The sequence below is a fragment of the Lithobates pipiens genome, unplaced genomic scaffold (genome assembly GCF_037356315.1).
Source record: "Lithobates pipiens isolate NorthernLeopardFrog02 unplaced genomic scaffold, aLitPip1_a1.2 Scaffold_24, whole genome shotgun sequence".
NCBI lineage: Eukaryota > Metazoa > Chordata > Amphibia > Anura > Ranidae > Lithobates > Lithobates pipiens.
Genome location: NW_027507786.1, coordinates 5812082 through 5832591, shown reverse-complemented (window position 1 = coordinate 5832591; position 20510 = coordinate 5812082). Strand labels below are relative to the sequence as shown.

The window sequence follows — 20510 nt, the reverse complement described above, 5'->3', positions numbered from 1 at the left end:
ACGTTCAATACGTCCACTATAGTTACTCGCTATACACATGCAATGCTATCATTTATCGCTATTGTCAGTCAGTATGCTAAATGGTAACCAAAAGTCAGTCCATATGTAGTATAGCACTAAAAAGACATCTAAACAAGGCAGGTGTCTAGGAGACTGTCCCAATCCACCACTTCATCCACCATAGGTGACTGTTTGTGATGACGACCTCCTCTGAGTGAAGTGGTAAGTGCTCTCTCCACACCCCAGGTGAAGTGTGCACTCACCAGATAGAAGTGGCTGACAAAGCAGCCTAAACGCTGTATGCAAAGAATCCTCTGTATTAATCGGCTCCTCTTCAACAAAGTCCTCTGATGTTCCAACCTGAAGATAACTTCTCATACCATCATGCATGATGTGAAGCAACCCAAGGAGAAGATCATTGTGTAATAAATTTATTAAAATGCCGTCAAGATATACAATACAATCATGTACTCACATTCTGTGGCCGTCTGTGAGACACCAACACATACAGCTCTGCTCAGTGAAATGATGTTGCGTGCCGCTCGTGGCCACCGAGCCGGTGTGCGCTCCAAATAGGCAGAAGCTGGATAAGTGTCTAACCTGGTCTGGTGTTGGAATTTTTTTTTTTTTCCATTTTGGATAGAGAGGAGAGGGATTAGAAACCCTGTCAGTTTTTATTGCTCTCTGTGGCCCTTGATGGGGAGATTCACCCTCTCTATTTGTCCTGTTTACCATTATCATTGAAGTTTACAACCCAAATTTTGGGTTGTCCCCAGAAAAGTAATAGAAGGGAAATCTTCCCATAGGGACACTAGTTCTGGTGACCTGGGGGGTTCCCAAGGAACTCCCTTAATTTGCATGGATATCCTCTTGCTTTCTGTTTGGCTATGGGAAAGGAAGTGAAGGATAATCTTGGCAATGGGACACAGATGTTAAAAAAAAAAAAAAAACATTTTGGGGGTTATAACCCTCTCTTACTCTATCCAAAATGAAAAAAAAAAAAGTTTTGCCTATAGTTCTACTTTAACCCTTTAACGTTCCGCTCCACTGTTTGGTAGAGCACATTTTGAGTCACGCTAACTCATTGAAAAATCTGGACTTTAAATGGTTAAAGCAGAGATCCACCCCAAAAAAAAAAAAAATTACATAAATAGGCTCTTTTGAAAAACATTTGAAAAAAAAATTTTTTTCCTTACCCGAAACGTCTGTTGCTAGGCAGTCTTCCTAATCTGCCACTTCCTTCTCCGCGGAGCTATTCCTTCTCTTCATCCCTTGTGTGATGTTCTGGGAAATTGGGTTTGCTGTCTTCTGGGACCTGTGTGTGTCACAGAAGACAGCCGCCCATTCACAAAGAGCCGAGAGACTCGCGCATGCGCAGTAGAAAATGAGCAGTGAAGCCGCAAGGCTCAACGGCCTGTTTCCCTTAGATAGAATGGTGTTGCCTGCACCCGATCCGATGGACGTATCGGCCTCTGGGGGCTGACGTCGTGGGCTCCCTGGACAGGTAAGTGTCCTTATTAAAAGTCAGCAGCTACAGTGTTTGTAGCTGCTGACTTTTAAAAAAATATTTTTTTTCAGCTGGAACACTGCTTTTAAATATGTTGGCCAGTGGAGGGGGTGGCGGAAGCACCACTCATAATTTTTTTGGGGCGCAGAGTTCTATTTAAGTGGAGCAAGATGAAGTCACTCTGGTCAATCCTCGCCCAGCTCAGGCAGCCAAATCTGCCTCTCTGACACAATTTATTAGCTGACGTTGTAGAATTACGGACAGCCGTCATATTTATTGCCTGTGGGTTTCGTGTCTTGGGTTTGGCACCATATAGACATGCTTGCACGTTTGCTGCGGTGTGACCGCTTCTCTTGTAACATCTGCATGTTTGTGTTGAGGTATTTACATTCATCTTTCGTCTGATAACAGAAGAAGTGGCTCGTCCTGAATATTTTAAACTCCACAGAGACTTGGGAGACATTTGTGGTTGGATGAGTCGCTCAATGTGTTTTCAGTTTGCGGTGTTTTCCCCTCCATACCTACAGATGAGCGATGGACTTGTTTGTCAGATTGCATTGGAGGTGTAGATAACGTTCTGCTGAATAAGATGCTGGGCCTCTATTTACAACTTCGGTTTCACTTGTCAGCGTCTCACAAACATGAGCGAACCGGCATATCTTTCTATGGTACAAATCCTCTGAGGAATCTTATTTATGAAGATTTTAAACAGAATCGTTACAGTGGGTGGATTTGCGCAATGCCTTGGATATATTTAAAGCTTGCAAAGGACCCCTAGGAGAGCTAAATCGGCAGCAGGTGACACAGCCCACCAGACTTGATCAATTAAATATTTATAGATTTTGATTATTATGATTATATAAGATACAAAATAAATGTAATTGTGGACATTACGGGCAAAATAAAATCTTTATTTTTGCACAATATAAAATCAATGCAAATCAAACAGTAGCATATTTGCATAGGGTAGGTGGCCCCTACAAATTTATACAATAATAACCACACACTTTACTGGTCGCTAGTGCTGGAAAAAGTCCATAAATGGGAGTGCCACCATCCCTTCACATAAGGCTCAACATGTTTCGTGCAGTTCCGCTTCTTCCGGTCAAGTAGAGGTAAGAAATGCTACTTATGATACAAAACACATTAGAAAAACGAATAATGGTGCAATAATATGAGTAATACATTTGTATTCAAAGTTCAGTATAAAAAAAATTATATTTATATTGAACTTTGTATACGGATATATGTTTTGTGTTATAGGTAACATTTCTTACCTCTACTTTTGCACCATCTGCTCCTGAAGAAGTGGAGCTGCGTGAAATATGTTGATCCTTACATGAAGCGATGGTGGCACTCCCATTTATGGCCATTTTTCAGCACCAGTAAACCAGTAGTGACCAGTAAAGTGTGCAGTTGTTATTGTATACATTTGTAGGGCCCACCTACCCTTATTCTGCTCAATAAGATGCTTGGCCTCTACTTACAACTTCGGTTTCACTTGTTGGCATCTCACAAACATAAGCGAGCCAGCATACCTTTCTGTGGTAAAAATCCTCAGAAGAACCTATTTTATGACTTTTTATTTTAAACTAGGCGATGGGGGGGGTCTTCCAGGGGTAGAGATGGTCAGCACGGAACATATTCCAGAGGGAAGTATTGGTTGCATTAGTGGTAGGTTGACCAAAGCACATAAACCCAAGGTGAGTATAGTAGCAAGTCCTAGTTGCAATCTCGGAACACCCAATAAGAGGATAATATGCGACCGGTCTAAACTACATGGCATGTTCACCAATGCCAGGAGCTTGGCAGACAAGATGGGTGAACTAGAGATACTATTGTACGAGGAGGATTTGGATTTTGTGGGAATTTCAGAGACCTGGTTCAACAGCTCTCATTATTTGGCTGGCAAACATTCAAGGGTATACCCTTTTTCGCAAGGGTAGAGAGGATAAAAAAGGGAGAGGGGTATGCCTATATATCAAGAATAATGTACAAGTGAATCTGAGAGATGACATCACTAATGGAGCAACGGAGGAGGTGGAATCCTTATGGGTAGTGCTCCAAAGAGATGAAGCTAATGGGGAAAATAATACTGGGAGTATGCTATAGACCCTCTAACCTGAGGGAGGAAGGGGAGACTGATCTCCTATCACAATTTGGATTAGCAGCAAGGATGGGAAGTGTTATTGTAATGGGGGATTTTAATTATCCAGACATAGACTGGGTGGAAAGAACCAAGCATTCATCTAAGGCTCGCCAGTTCCTAAATGTCTTGCAGGGCAATTTCATGGTTCGGATGGTAGATGCACCACATAGAAATAAAGCGTTACTAGATCTACTGATTACCAACAATACAGACCTGATCACGGATGTGGAATTTAGGTAACAGCGATCACAGATCAATTGGCTTCCGTATAAATCACACAAATAGCAAACATAAGGGGAATACAAAGATACTGAATTTCAAAAGAGCCAACGTCCCTAAGCTACAAAACTTACTAAAAGGCATAAATTGGGATAAAATCTTAGGAACAAAGAATGCGGGGGAGAGATGGGTTTGCTTTAAGAGCATATTAAATAAGGGCATTAGCCAATGCATCCCATTGGGTAATAAATTTAAAAGAGCGAACAAAAGTCCTGGATGTCTTAACTCCAATGTAAAAATGCATATAAAAGCAAAGGAGAAGGCCTTCAAAAAAAAAGGTAGAGTGATCATCATCAGCATTCAGACTTTATAAAGAATGCAACAAGAAATGTAAGGGTGTAATAAGGACGGCTAAAATAGAACATGAAAGACACATAGCGGAGGAGAGCAAAAAAAAAATCCCAAGAAATTCTTTAAGTATGTAAACAGTAAAAAAGGGAGGACAGACCATATTGGCCTCCTAAAGAATGAGGAAGGATATCTGGTTACAGAGGATGGGGAGATGGTGAAGGTATTGAATTTATTCTTCTCCTCAGTCTTCACGAGGGAATCAGGGGGCTGCAGTGTTTATCCTCATGACATATCACAGGAAGCACCTCCATGATTATCAGAGGACAGAATTAAAATTAGACTTGGGGAAACTTAACATTAATAAATCACCAGGACCAGATGGCTCGGTCAAGTAATTGCCAGACCATTGTTCCTAATTTTTACTGACAGTCTACTGACTGGAATGGTACCAGCTGATTGGAGAAAAGCCAATGTAGCACCAATATTTAAAAAGAGCCCAAAATACATCCCTGGGAATTACAGACCAGTTAGCCTATGAATATTTTAAACGGAATCGTTACAGTGGGGGGATTTTTGCAATGCCTTGGATATGTTTATATCTTGCAAAGGACCCCTAGGAGAGCTAAATCGGCAGCAGGTGACACAACACACCAGACTTGATCAATTAAATATAGATTTTGATTTTTATGATATATAAGATACAAAATAAATGTAATTGTGGACTCTATGGGCACACAACACTCGAATTCGTAAAAAATATCTTTATTTTTGCACAATATAAAATCAATTAAAATCAAACAGCATATTTGCATAGAATAGGTGGCCCCACCAAATTTATACAATAATAACCACACATTGCTGGTCGCTAGTGCTGAAAAATTTCCGTAAATGGGTGTGTCACCATCCCTTCAAATAAGGCTCGACATGTTTTGTGCAGTTCCGCTTCTTCAGGACAAGATAGTGCAAAAGTAGAGGTAAGAAATTCTACCTAGAACACAAAACGTATTAGGAAAAACGAATAATGTGGCAATAATGTAAGTATAGTAGTACATCATTATACAAAGTTCAATGTAGGAAAATAGAAAAAAAAAAACTGTCACTTTTCTTTTTGAACTTTGTTTACCGATATATTTTCTGTGTTATAGGTAGCATTTTTACCTCTACTTTTGCACCATCTGCTCCTGAAGAAGTGGAACTGTGCAAAACATGTCAAGCCTTATATGAAGGGATGGTGGCACTCCCATTTATTTACATTTTTCAGTACTAGTGACTAGTAAAGAGTGTGGTGATGGTTGTATACATTTGTAGGGGCCACTTACCCTAACGACACACCGTTGCAAATATGCTACTGTTTGATTTTCTAATTTTATATTGTGCAAAAAGAAATTTTTTTTTTTTTTTACTAAAACCCATGTGTACCCATAAAGTCCAAGGGCGACGGTCCACAGTTAAATTTATTTTGTATCTCATGTTAATAGTCACTTGTATACTTTAGATCAGTGAAAAATCCTCTACACTACCCAATGATTGTTTTGTTGGTAATTTTTCCTTTTTCTTTTTTTGTTTTTCTTTTTCTATTATGATATATAGATTTTTAGATGCATTTTCCTTTTTAAAGCATATCGAAACCCCAAACTGGAGTGGTGGCTACATTTGTTTTTGTTTTTGTCAAGGTCTATTTTCACCTTTATAGTCCTGTCCCTGGGTGGCTACATTACCCCTTCACTGTGTCTATGGAGGAAGCCATGGTCGTCACCCTAGGCTGCTCTCTTGATATGGACTACACAAGTCCTTATCGCTTCATTTCTATTAAATGAAGGGCAGGGCAATTGATAGTTTACAGAATATAGCTGGGAAGGAAGATAACCTTCGGTGCACCTCACAGGAAGATGCAGCATTTTTGGCAAGATAAACAGGTATTTTCTGTTGGAAAATAAGCCAGTAACCACATCTATAGACTGTAAGCTTAAAGCGGGATTCCACCCTAAAGTGGAACCTCCGCTGATCGGATCCCTCCCCCCCTCCGGTGTCACAATTGACACCTTTCAGGGGGGAGGGGGGTGGAGATACCTGTCAAAGACGGGTATTTACACCCACTTCCGGGCATAGACTCCCGTGGGAGTCTACGCCATTTCCTGCCCTGCCGCGCTATCTGCTGGGACACACACGGGTCCTGGTGACATCGCAGAGATTTCCTATTGCGCCGCGCGACTCGCGCATGCGCAGTAGGGAACTGGGAAGTGAAGCCGATTCGCTTCACTTCCTGATTCCCTCACCTAGAATGGTGGCGGCAGCAGCCGAGAGCCGAGCGATCGATCGGCCTCGGCTGCCGGCATCGCTGGAACCCGGGACAGGTGAGTGTCCATTTATTAAAAGTCAGCAGCTGTAGTATTTATAGCTGCTGGCTTTTAATATTTTTTTTTTTGGTGGAATCCCTCTTTAAATATACAATTTTCGTGTTTAGGTATCCTTTAAGGCCATAGACGGTGCAGATTTCTTTCCTGCAACCAAGTGTTGCAGAGACAAAAAAATTTGCACGATTCCCCCATCAACACAGACAGTGTTAACAGGGGAATCCCTTCTGCTGAGACATTGTGTTCTCCTGGCTGGAGGGAGGGCAGGGGAAACAAGTAAATCCAGCAGGCTGGTTGCACCCAACGTAATCCATCGTTCAACTTGGTACTTTCAGCCTGCCCATACATCGTTCCCATCTGGGTCGGTTCCTGCTGAGCTGGCCAAAATTTGAACTGTCTATGGCCGGCCTAAAGCTAACACCTCATGTACATGTAATTAGGCATAATTAGGCATAAAATATGCCTAGCGTAAGAAAAAAACACACACAATTTTCCTACAGTTGCGGCATACAGACAGCCATTGAAGTCAGCGGTTTTCTTCTCTTCCTTCTTCAAAGGAATAAACTTTACTGGTGTCTGATTTCAGGAACGTCTTTTCTTTTTGTCTCACACAGCTGATTAAAGTAGCATTTGATGAGGAGGTCAGCCCGGAGATGGTGGACCTTTTCAAGAAGCAACTGATGAAGTTCCGCTATCCAGTCTCCATCTTCAGCATGTTTGCCTTTGCTGCAGGACAGGCGGCGCCCCCTATCATCCTTCCGAAGCAGAAGGAAAAAAACACCTCATTCCGGTAAGAACTTCCATATGTGCCTTCTAGGGTGCAGCCACAACCCACGTAAATTCAGTGTGTGGGACCTTGAACTGCTGATAGCCCTTAACTGATTGGGGACTCTTAACTATTTCAGGACACTTTCTAAAACCATTGTAAAAGGGGCCAAACGTGCGGGGAAGATGACAATCGGACGTCCATACGTTGCCAAAAAGAAGACTGGAACCATTATTGAGGAGCGAGGCAGCCGCAATGAAGACGATGACATTTCTGGTTTGTTGGGATCATTTATTACTTAACCACTACAATACCGGGTACTTTCGCCCCCTTCCTTCCCAGCCCAATTTTCAGCTTTCATCGCTCTAGCGCTTTCAGTGACAATTGCGCAGTCATGCTACACTGTACCCAAATAAAATTTTTAGCATTTTGTTCGCACAAATAGAGCTTTATTTTGGTGGTATTTATTCACGACTCCGTTTTTTATTTTTTGCGATATAAGCGCAAAAAAAGAGGAAATTTGGAAAAAAAACAATATTTTCTTTTTTCTATTTTAAAAGAAATCCAATAAAATCAAATTTTGTCATAAATTTAAGCCAAAATGTATTCTGCTACATGTTTTTGGTAAAAAAAATTCCGTTAAGTGTATAATAATTGGTTTGTGTGATCACGGACATATGTACGCAAATGATCATGTACATATGTGTGCAGGTGATCACGTACATATGTGTGCAGATAATCATTGGGACATGTGATTTTAGTGGGACATATGTGGAGGACATGTTTTTATTATTAGGGACATGTGTTTTTATTATTTGGGGACATGTGTGTTTTGGGGACATATGTGGGGACTGTGTTTATACTGTGTGGTGTGTTTACACTAGACTGGTGATCAGTGAGTAAAAAGCAGCCCATACTCACTGATCATCAGCCGGCTGCAGCGATCTGCTCTCCTCTCCTCAGCGATGACTTCTGTGTGAGGAGAGGAGGAACCGATTGCCTAGCAACCGGCTGTTTGTTTACATCACATGACGGCCGTGATTGGACACGGCCGTCATGTGATCAGGAGGGCCAATCACAGAGCCCTCCTGCCGATCTGAGATGCGCCGTGTCCGGGTGACACGAGCACATCGGGATCGTGCCGCTGCGCAGGCGATCCGGCTCCTTAGACGGCTCCCACCCGGCCATATATCTGCATTGGCCGGGTGGGAAGTGGGTAAAGAAGACCGATGAGCTCTGTCACCGGATGCAGCTCAGAACCGGACTTGGAGATGCCAGCAATATTACAGCATAAAAAGCCTCTCCGGTCACTACAAAATAGCGCAAACCACAAGGAAATAAATCACTTAATAGCTAGCTAGGGAGGTACACCAGAGAGGAGCCATTCACAGCAGCACTTCCAGCCAGGGAAAATAAATATTGTCTATTTTAGAGGCTGCTGATCTCCTTCTGAAAATGCTAACTGTCTGGCTCTCTGACTTCAATACTTTCTTAGTCACTAATCCAGAGCAAGTGAAATAGAAAAAAAGAAAACAATCACAAGTGTGCATTGAATGCCGCTATCAAAGGAGAAAATATTCAGGCAGGATGAAGCTCATCTACGCTCCCCATATAAGGCTGAATCTAAAAGACCGACCGCACACTGATTAGCGTCAGCATTTTCATAAAACTTTATTTTTCACCCTGGAAACCCCTCCTGGGCTGCCACTGATGCGTTTCACCCTAGAGACTGGCTTACTCAGGGAGAAGTCACTGTGACTGAGCTCATCTCGGAAACTCGTCACAGGTCCCAGGCAGGGCTTCCTGTATGCCTCTGTGTGTGGCTGGTCTTTGTAAATCAGTTGTGGTCAACTACTCAGAAATTACAACGCCATGGGATCCACCTGACAGCCAGGCAGCTAAACATTTTCAGAAGAAGAGATTAGTGATGGCAGCTTCAAGCCCATCTCCAGGCAAAAAAATCGTTTTCCGATGCAGTGGGGCTGTATCCACACTGCAGGGGTTAACATACCATTTTTGTCTAGGGGCGAGGAGAAAGGAGATATACCTAATCCTCCGATTTCCCCCCCCCCCCCCCCCCCAGGAAAATACAGATTCGGCAACCCCATGCTCCAGCGATCTTAAGTTGTGGGCTGTTCCTCACATCATGCCCAGAGTAGGCTCCACATACCAGGAACAGTTCACTGCTTGACCATGGTGGAGTGCAGTTTTCTGATGGAACAAAGGATCCTGTGAGTATAAGCTTTCTCCTCACCCCTAGACAGTTGAGCAGTTAATCCCATGTAGTGCGAGCACAGCCCCATTGCATGGGAATTTTTTATTTTTTTTGCCTGGAGTTGGGCCTTTATTATCATTTTTTTATTTTTTTCCCATCATCAGTATCTTTTAAAGAAAAACGTATTCTCAGTGGGGTAAGAGGTTCACTTTGACAAGGTAAGATCTTTTTGGGTTTGCATTGATAGGTCAACCGTTTGCTCATGTTCCACCTTAGGTACGCTTTTAAGGTTATGCACCAGTATAGAAGGCCCTAAATGACCCGTCCCCATCAATACACACCCGTGATATTTTGCTCCCTCTCTGCTCAGTTTCAGATGATAATGAGCTGCCGAGCGGAACCTTGAAAGCGTCGGAGAAGTCCACCATGGAGCAGCTAGTGGAGCGGGCCTGTTTCCGAGACTACCAGCGCCTGGCCTTGGGGACCATCAGCGCCAGCTCCACGCGGATCAAATCCGAACATTTCCGAGTGACTGCCATGAACAGGATGTATTCCCTGTGCCGGAGGTGAGTGCTGGCTGTGTGTTTATTTTGGACCTGGACCAAGATGTACTACTTTCACCCAGTTCAGTGAACTTCTATGGTTTCTGGTTAATTTTGGGTATCGCCAGCTTCTAATAATTATTTTCTCTGCAACTGACAGCTGTAAAATATCAAACAGAATGTATTTTGCACAAGAACTTATGGGATACAATGTAAAGAAGATATCCGTGTGAAATGTGGTGGACACTGGAATCACTAGGACATCTGTGGAATAAATTTCCAGAAAAATTGTTAGACTTTGAAATGGGTTATAATTTCAGCATCATTACCATGTTTACAATTGGCTGTGTCCTGTTTTTTTTTAGCCAAATTTTCATTTAATCAGACAAAAAGATATTTGTTAGTGCTCAGCTTTCACCTTATAATAGACTTGTATTTCCTTAAGAAGGAAAAGGAATGAAAAATCGGACTATATAGACCAGAGACAGAGTATAAAGATCATACGGTATATAAAACCATAGAATTTTATTACTCAACATAATTGGTAGAAAAATTCATACAGCATGTATGCATCTTTGTCATTAAAAACTATTTTAAAGTTGTGCTTATGAAATAAACTATATATATATATATATATATATATATATATATATATGTTCATACAACAATGGATGTTGACATGGTTTACATTCAATTAGGGGGTCCTCATGTGTCGATGCGTTTCACCAAAGTTAGCTTCGTCAGGAGGCATGAAAACGTTACAGCAATCATCTAAAGAGAGACAATAACATTTAAACTATATATGGATATATATATATATATATATAATGGCTCAATGTATCAGTGCCTCTATTGCATGTGAGTTTTGTTTTGTTAAAGTGGTTGTAACCCCTCCCCCACAACTTTGTCCCATGTAAATTGGCATAAAAAACCCTAAATGAACACTGCTTGTAGATATCTCCTTACTTGCTTAGTATTGTTGTAATCCTTTTTGTTCTTTAGAATGATGTCACTGAGCATGCCCAGATCTCCCCTGATTTACGGCACACTCTCTATGTGCTTGTCTGTTATCAGGACTTCCTACGGCACACAGCACTGAACTCCCAGGAGGCTGCATAATCACTCAGAGCTTCCTCCTACACACCATGTGACCATGTGACATCACATACAGTGTAAAGCAGGCCATCGGACAGCATTACTGCAGTCTTATCAGCTGAAGCTGATAGGACTCACACAGGCAAACACTAGGTAATCAGCACAAGTAAATACCATGAAATGAAACAAGTCCGCTATGAACAGGGAGGCAGGGTTGCCATAGAAACGTTGCATTGAGGAGGAGGCTTGGTTAACAGTACAGGAAGTGCTCAATGTAAGGGCGGAAATACACTCCATTGTGAACTCAGAAAACAATACTTAAGATGGCGCTGCCTTACCCCTGGAAACAAGTTTTTTTAAAGTTTCTTTGAACAGTAAGTAATATGTGATTTGGGCTGGATTACAGTGGCTATAGTTTGATAATTACTTATTATAATGGACTAAATAAAAAGAAGCATCAGAGTGGGAGAGTTTACTTCCGCTTTAAATTCTTCCACATGAGTACATGTTGTCTTCAGGTCCCATACACAGTGTTTTTTCACTCTATGGGTGCTTCTAAAATAATTTCGGGATTTTTTTGTTGGGTATTTTAGATAAACAATGCATAATAAAATAAGAAACCTTTCTTACGTTTTTCTTAATGTGTTTCTCCTCCATGGGTGATGAAGTATGTGGTTTTCTTGGTCCCATTTTCCTATGTTCTGGGCTTTATCCTTGGAACTGTCTAATGGATGCCATTTTTGCCCAGTCTCTTTCTTATTGTCGAATTGTGAACACTGACCTTAGCTGAGGCAAGTGAGACCTGCAGTTCTTTAGATGATGTTCTGGGTTCTTGTTGCCTAGAGGATGAAGTATATGTAGTAGTTGATCCCATTTTCCTACATGCTGGTTAAGCCTAGCTGTGAGGTTGGACGAGATTCCCCTCCTTCCCGAAGTGACTATAAAATGCAAATAAAAGAGGACGCACCAGCCTAGTGCATTATCCCAGAGTATTTCTTAAAAATCCACATAAATTATACGCATGTGTGAATAGAGATCTTATTGAGCTACTCGTAGCCTAATAGTTCATGCTACTCGGCGACCTTCAGAGCCCAGGGGCACCTCAGGATCCCAACTAGCTTACACATTTTGAAGGATATACTTTCTTCATCAGAGCTCTGATGAGTGAATGTTGCTCAGTCTTCAGGTGTAACACAATGGCAAGTAGACAAACAAACACATTCATAAGTATGGAATATGTATACTTATGTTAGTTCTAGCTGGACCAGTGTAACTATACAATAAAATCCATACCTGGGCTTCAGCCTAAGCTCTGGCCTGGGCATGCATCGGCTTTAACTGTGACATGGTCAACCCTGGTTCTTCTGGCAGTGAATTAGCCACTATGTAATATATATGTTTCATCTATAACTAAATCACTGGCAGAAGAACCCGGACCAACCATATCACAGTTGATGTCGTAGCCTACACAGGCCAGAGGAACACATTGAAAATCATTAACAGCTAATTTCCTAGCAGGAGAGGCATGGACTGGGCATGCTGGAACCCAAGCCCCATCCTGCCTGAGCGCAGCAAATAAACAAGCAGACAACCCTCTCCCCCGCTATTACCCCCCAGGACTGGCTGGCCTTCACCCGAGTAGATTGCACACCTTATTAGAGATGCAGCCTAGCCAATCGCAGCTACTGTTGGGAACCACATATAGTAGGAAACCATGTAACTGAAAAGCAACAATTATGCATTCAACATATAGTATCCGATACATTCTTAAAAAGGGTCAGGAAAGAAATTGAAATAATATAACAATACAGTGCTGCGAAAAAGTATTTGCCCCTTCCTGATTTTTTTTTTTTTCATATTTATCACACTTGAATGATTCAGATCATCAAATTATAATATTACACAAAGATAAACCAAGTAAATACAAAATGCAGTTTTTAAATGATTTCATTTATTAAGGGAAAAAAGCTGTCCAAACCTGACTGGCCCCATGTAAAAAAAGTAATTGCTCCCTAGACCTAGCAAGTGGTTGTGCCACCCTTGGCGGTAACAACGGAAATCGGCAGTTGCGATAACTGGCAATGAGTCTTTCACTGTCGAGGGATTTTGCCCACTCTTTTTTGCAGAATTGTTTTAACTCACACCCAACATTGGAGGGTTTTCCAGCATTAACGGCCTGTTTAAGGTCATACCACAGCATCTTAATTAGAATTAAGTCCGGACTTTGACTAGGCCACTCCAAAATCTTCTCTTTTTTTTTTTTTTTTGAGCTATTCAGAGGTGGACTTTGTTGGTGTGTTTCAGATCATTGTCCTTCTGCATAACCCAAGTGAGCTTGAGGCCACAAACTGGCTGGACATTCTCCTGTCAGGATTTTCTGGTAGAGCACAGAACTCATGGTTCCATCAATTACAGCAAGTCACCCCAGACCATCATACTACACCACGTGTGCCCGTTGGTATGATGTTCTTTTTTTGAAATGCTGTGTTAGTTTTCCGCCAGATTTAATGGGACGCACGCCTTCCAAAAAGTTAAACTTTTGTCTTCTCGGTGCGTAGAATGTTTTCCCAAAAGTCTTGGGGATAATAAAGATTTTTTTTTGGCAAATGTGAGACGTGCCTTTGTGTTGTTTTTGGTCAGCAGTGGCTTTGGCCTTGGAACTCTCCCATGGATGCCATTTTTGCCCAGTCTCTTTCTTATCGTTGAATCATGAACACTGACCTTACCTGAGGCAAGTGAGTCCTGCAGTTCTTTAGATGATCTGGGTTCTTTTATGACCTCCTGGACGAGTCGTCGTCGTGCTCTTGGAGTAATTTTTGTCGGCCAGCCACTTCTGGGAAGGGTCATTACTGTTCCATGTTTTCTCCGTTTGTGGATATTTGCTTTCACCATCCTTCGCTGGAGTCCCAAAGCCTTTAGAAATGGCTTTGTAACCCTTTCCAGACTGGTACATGTCTTGATTTAGCATTGACGATCTGAATCATTTAAGTGTGACAAATATGCAAAAAAAATAAAAAATCAGGAAGGGGGCAAAAACTTTTTCACCTTTGTGTCAATGGCTTCAGTTTAGTCTGCTTGGCATGCATATTTTGCAGAAGACAGAGATCCAATTGAAACAGCTGATAGAATGGAATAAAAAACGTGTCTACATGCTTGAGGTATGGAAAGGTTCACTTAGAGTTTTTAGTCCTTGAAAACTTAATTTTAGACCTATTAAATCATTTTTTTGATTCATTTCACTTCTTTCCACGTTCCTGGACAAGGATCTCCCGCAATGTGTGCCAGGAAGGGCGTTCGCGGAATTATCACACACAACAAATCGAAGCTCATGTTTTCTGTATTATGTTTGATTCAGTTAACTCTCCCGTCATATTTTGTCGTGCTCTGATGTACGTTTTACTTTCATGTTACTGCACAGAAGACCTTTCACAGAGTTCCATAGAGGAAGATTTTCCTCCTTGTAAGAAGCATGTGAGAGCCAGATATATGACAGCAAGATGGACAGGTTGCTGCACATAGTGTTTGTATAGAAAGAAGTTTTTGAATTTTGTTGCACTACAACTGTGCGTGTGTGTATGTTTATTATGGCCTTTAGAGTGTAGAGATTGTATCTTATGTGAATTACTGTGATTTTTCTTTTCTTTTTACCAGTTCATATTTCCTAAATTGTCCATCTTTTTAATTATTAGTGCACTTGTGGGCAGAGCTACTTGACTTGCACGTGGAGGTACCTTTTGCATATGTGTGCACTCGCCACCTCCCGGGACCTGGTGGGGACAGCGTTCATGTGAGAATCAGACATTATGGCAGTTCCCCAGCTTGGAGCCGTGGTGAGCCGTGGTCAGGGTGCAGCAGTAAAAGTACAGAATCCTGCTTTAAGAGTGCTGTCCCGTGTCCTTACACACCTTCCCTTGATGTATGTGGCATGCTGAGCCAATGCCCACTCCAACAGTCCAGCATACTTCTGCCCCCTCACTGGACATCATGCGTGAACCTCTCCTGAACCATGTGACCAGGTCCATGAGGTCTCCATACCATGGTTCAGTCCCAGATACTTTTTAGATCTGACCACTAGGGAGGGGACCAGAACCAATGGTGGAGAAGGATCTGGGTGCTCTGGTAGATCATAAGCTTAATAATAGCATGCAATGCCAAGCTGCAGTTTCCAAAGCAAGCCAAATCCTTTCTAGTATGAGAGGTATGGACTCCAGAGAGAGAGCTATCGTTCTGCCCCTGTTCAAATCATTAGTAAGACCACATCTGGAATATGCAGTTTAGATTTGGGTACACAAAAAGGATATCGGGGAACTGGAAAAAGTGCAGAGAAGGGCAACCAAACTGATAAGAGGCATGGAGGAGCGCAGCTATGAGGAAAGATTAGAGGAACTGAATTTATTCTCTCTTGAGAACAGGAGATTAAGGGGGGATATGATCACCATGTACAAATATATAAGGGGTTCATATAGTGAACTTGGTGTTGAGTTATTCGCTTTAAGGTCACCACAGAGGACAAGGGGGCACTCTTTATGTCTGGAGGAAAAGAGATTTAATCTCCAAATAACTAAAAGTTTCTTCACGGTAAGAGCTGGGGAAATGTGGAAATGATTCCTTCAAGAGGTGGTTCTGGCCAGCTCAGTAGATTGTTTTTCCAAAGGCCTGGATTAATTCCTAAATGTAAATAATATAACTGGGTACTAACATTTTATAGGTAAAGTTGATCCAGGGATTATCCAATTGCCTCTTGGGGTATCAGGAAGGGTTTAGGATTGTGTATATAGAATTATATTTAAAAAAAAAGTTTCTCCCTTTTTCTGGTTGAACTAGATGGACTTGTGTCTTCCCCCCCCCCCCCCCCAACTAGACTAGCTATGTAACACTGATCCCCTTACTACTGGAGAACCCATCACCTACATCATGTACCACACTTCATGACTGGACGCATGTACCTTGCAGTAGTTTCTGGTTACCCAAAGTAACTGCATTCCTACTCCTGCTTGTCTTGCCAAGTAGATCTTCTGTAGTACTTTTGCTTCGTACCCCACATGCGCTTTACTGACCCTGTTCTTTCATACACCAGAAAACATAATGAACCCCTTTAAATGGTCTCCGACCAGGCTTTGAACAATTTAAAACCCTTTACTGTATTTCTCATGGCAGAGAAAAAATGAGCATAAGTAAGTCCAGAACCTAAAATGGCTAACGATGGTGGCTGCCTAGGCAATACCTGGTAGTGTCCACCGGAAAACACCAACATCTTGTTCTGATTACATGCTGTTCCTTGGGTTCTTGGATTAAGTGAACTGTGGCATTTCCTCTCCCTCAAGCTCCCGCTAGACTCTCTCTTCTTTTCCAAGCATGCCCGAACCGGACCTTCCCCTTATATATGTATAACATTGGGTGGAAGGTGGCCCAATACAAAAAGCCCAGGAACTGAGATACTAACAACCCTTTCCCAAACCTGGGCAGACAACTACCTACCTAACACAAAAGAAACTCAAACTATAGGCATTGTGCCTACACGTTTGTACAGCAGACATTACTTGAATAAAAGCAGATCTCCAGGCTCAAAAATAAACAGTGAAAAGGGAAAGTATTGTCAGTACCTAAAAGATACAATATACACATGGTGCTTAGCTCCGGTGCATGAGAGGGGTGCCGCATCAACAGCCCAATCTGAGTGATCCTCTGGTAGCTCCTGTGCAACAGGATGGAGAGCACACGGTTAATTCCTGTGTACAGAGAGCCCAAAACTCCTTTCTGTACTCTTGCCGGCAAAAGAGCTGAGCTGGCCACCCGACTGCGGCCTGCCAACCGATGACGTCATCGGTTGCTAAGGACTTGCCGGTAAGAGTACAGAGAGGAACTGAGGGAGGTGGGAGGGGCACAGCTCTCTGCCTCCTCTGTACAAAGGTGTATCTGTGCACTCTCCCTCCTGTTAATCGTTGATCACTGAGATCTCAGGAAAGAGTGGAGCTTGGGAGGTGGGATAGAAGGCACAACCCACACCTACTCCTGGTTCTGGCTGCTGTCACTACTGTAAGGAAGAGGGGGATTTGGGTGCTAATTGTGCTATGTGTGGGATTTGGGAGCAGGTGAGGGGTTGTGCAAGCAGGGGGGATTTTGGGGGCGGTTGTGCTATGAGTGGGGATTTTGGGGGATTGTACTGGGAGGGTGATTTAGGTGGGGGATTGTGCTCTGAGGGTGGAATGGGATGTGGTTGGGGGGTTGTACTAGAAGTGGGTATTTGGAGGAGTTGTGCTAGGAGGGGGGGATTTGCGGCGGTTTATGCTGGGAGGAAGACTGGTGGGGGTTTGGGTGTGGGGGTTGTGCTAGGAGGATAGATTTGTTGGGGTTGTGCAAGGAGGGGAACACACAAAAAAGCATGTGTACTCAGAATCACCTCCTGGTGCGATGAGCGTTCAGACTGGTGTGCCTCGAGATTGTTTGATTCTCACGTGCCTTGGCTGAGATTAGATGGTAGAAAAGCATTGGGCTAGATGATGTACCTATGCCTTCTGCCTGCATCTAAATGCAGGAGCCTCATACAGTTAAATGCTCACTGTGCATGGGGCCTAAGAACTGCACCCTTTACTCATTTTGTAAACAGGAACTAATGGCAGTCGCGCTTATTCCTGATTTTTAATGTCTTGTGGCTTCCAAGCACCACGTTCACTGCCTGACTGTCATGGACACACCATCTTCTCTGGGCTATGAGTTTGTCAACTTGATGCTGCAGGTTCTGGCAAGGGCGATACATGGAGAGGCTTTGCTGCCTAGTAGAAACAGACTTGGGCTATGGCCAAAGACCACCTACACCTGCCAAAATATGGCACTGCTGCATTGAATAACGGAGATTTTACCAGTGCTTGTTGTTACTGTAATATAACAAATCAATGGCTTGTTCTCCTTCCCGAAGCCAGCGCTGTCTATGACCATTCTAATTACACGATCTGGATTTCATGGTGCTATGTAGGGCAAAGCAACCGGTTCTTTAAATGGCCTCCCAGCTGCACATACTTGACTTTTTTTTTCGCTCCCTTGCTACTCTACGAAGAAAGGCACAGAGCTCAGAATACTCTCTGCAAACCCCCCCCCCCAATGTGAAAGTTCTGGGACAATCACTTGGACTGTCCCATGCTCATTCATACCCAGAAGTACCAAACAAACCATCATCTTGAGTCTCTGCATTTCATCTAAGGAAAACTAGAACATATTTTTGGTAAGTGCTGCAAGGCTGGTGAGATGTGACTTCAGTGATTGACAGGCATTAATTATTACAGTAAACATCTGTGGTCATAAAATTTACTTTTAGCAGTGTCCTGGGATTGAGTGCTTTCATATTTTGATTTCTTCGTCCCTTTAACAATGTTAACATTTCTCTGCTGTCTGCCATCTGTGAAATAACGCTTTTTTATTTCTCCTCTTCCAGTTACCCCGGTCTCCTAGTTGTGCCGCAGTTGGTACAGGACAGCAGTCTGCAGAAAGTTGCCAGGTGTTATCGCCATAACAGACTGCCAGTGGTCTCCTGGAAAAACTCCAAAACAAACGCTATCCTGCTTCGGTCTGGGGGCTTCCACGGAAAGACTGTTGTTGGGCTCTTTAAATCACAGAATACGCACACTACTGGTGAGTGCCAGGGGTCAGAATAGGGTGAAAACAGTCAGTCCTGGAGGAGAGAAGAAAGGGAGAGGGTGCAAACACTCAGTCCTGGAGATCAGTAGAAAGCAGGAGGGTGCACTTAATCCTGGATGTCAGTAGAAAGGAGGAGGGTGCAGACACTCAGTCCTGGAGGCCAGTAGAAAAGAGGATAGTACAGACACTCAGTCCTGGAGGCCACTAAAAAAGAGGATGGTACAGACACACTCAGTCCTGGAGGCCAGTAAAAAAGAGGATGGTACAGGCACTCAGTGCTGGAGGCCAGTAGAAAGAAGGAGGACACAGACACTCAGTCCTGGGTGTCAGTAGAAAAGAGGATGGTACAAACACTCAGACCTGGAGGCCAGTAGAATGGAGCAGGGTGCAGACACTCAGTCCTGGAGGCCAGTAGAATGGAGCAGGGTGCAGACACTCAGTCCTGGAGGCCAGTAAACAAGAGGATGGTACAGACACTCAGTCTTGGGGGCAAGTAGAAAGAAGGAGGATACAGACACGCAGTCCTGGGTGTCAGTAGAAAAGAGGAGGGTACAAACACTCAGACCTGGAGGCCAGTAGAAAGGAGGAGGGTATGATGATTGCTTTGGTAGGTCACTGATGTCAATTTTAGTGATATAATTAATTGCGCTTTGTCACTCTTTAGCTCCAGCCTCATCTCTTGAGTCATCAAGCAGCATCGAGCAGGAAAAGTATTTACAGGCTTTGCTGAATGTTATCTCTGTCCACTACAAGTCCAATGGAGGAAGCACCATGACCATCAGGCCTACCTTGGCCTTATCACCAGGTACAGCCTGCTGACGTGTCATACATGATTCCAGGTATTTCTTGACTGTGCAAGATGCCCAGGGTGTTCTGCTCACTTTTGTGCAGCCATCAACACCACTTCCAGTAGCATTGTTTGGTACTGTACCCTCAGACATAGGGAACACATGGCTGGGCATTTCATAGGACCTCTGTGGTTTGTGCCTCAGGGCCTGGAGTCCATTATAGGTCTTTGGCAGATTCAGGTGTCAGTTGATTCTTCAGTGCTGGACTCTACCTGAAGTTTCTATGCAAATTATCAAGTAGGGGATGACACCAGGGTATACCAGAAACGTATAAACACCCTGCTGGAGACTTATACTACCAACCCACTTACCCCCTCCTGGCAGGGCCTTTGTCTTTGAATGCCTATGAATACAGGCTCAATTGTCCTTCTCCTGAACATACATCTGGAGTATGCTGGCCCCTGGAGCTTACACATAGCTGAGGACTTTTTGCCCCCATGTGACATCCTCAGCTGCCATTTAGGGAGGTGAATGAGTAGTCACATGCTTGTCCATACCATTAAGGTACTGAGTGTTCCTCTTCACTCCTGGCCCAACAGAGTGGTGATTGGCAAGGAGAAGGGAAATTATGTACCTACAGCTGCAGTGGGTGGTTGGTAAGTAAACCTCACATAAAAGAGATGTTGCTCTCCCAACCAGCCATCATAGCATAGGAATCCATATGGGTTTCAGCCTGGAAGTCTCCACCAAAAGGCTTCATCCCTGACACAGGGCGAAATGTGTCAGTGGATGTGGCCTTTTGGCACACACTTGCAGGCTGAAGCCGATCTTGGGTCCTCTGGTATGATGGCGTCTTTTACTTGATGCATGCATCAATCTGGATGGGCATTTT

General features: G+C 43.2%; 1 protein-coding gene across 1 annotated transcript in view; it reads left to right on the top strand.

The window, feature by feature from the left end:
* SBF2 (SET binding factor 2) overlaps positions 1-20510 on the top strand; it is a gene marked incomplete in the record, with an annotated part of 632543 nt that overhangs the window by 526292 nt on the left and 85741 nt on the right. The window contains 5 exon segments of the mRNA XM_077453547.1: positions 7195-7370; positions 7486-7622; positions 9932-10127; positions 18628-18824; positions 19495-19635. Of these exon segments, the coding sequence (XP_077309673.1) occupies positions 7195-7370; positions 7486-7622; positions 9932-10127; positions 18628-18824; positions 19495-19635 (847 nt within the window).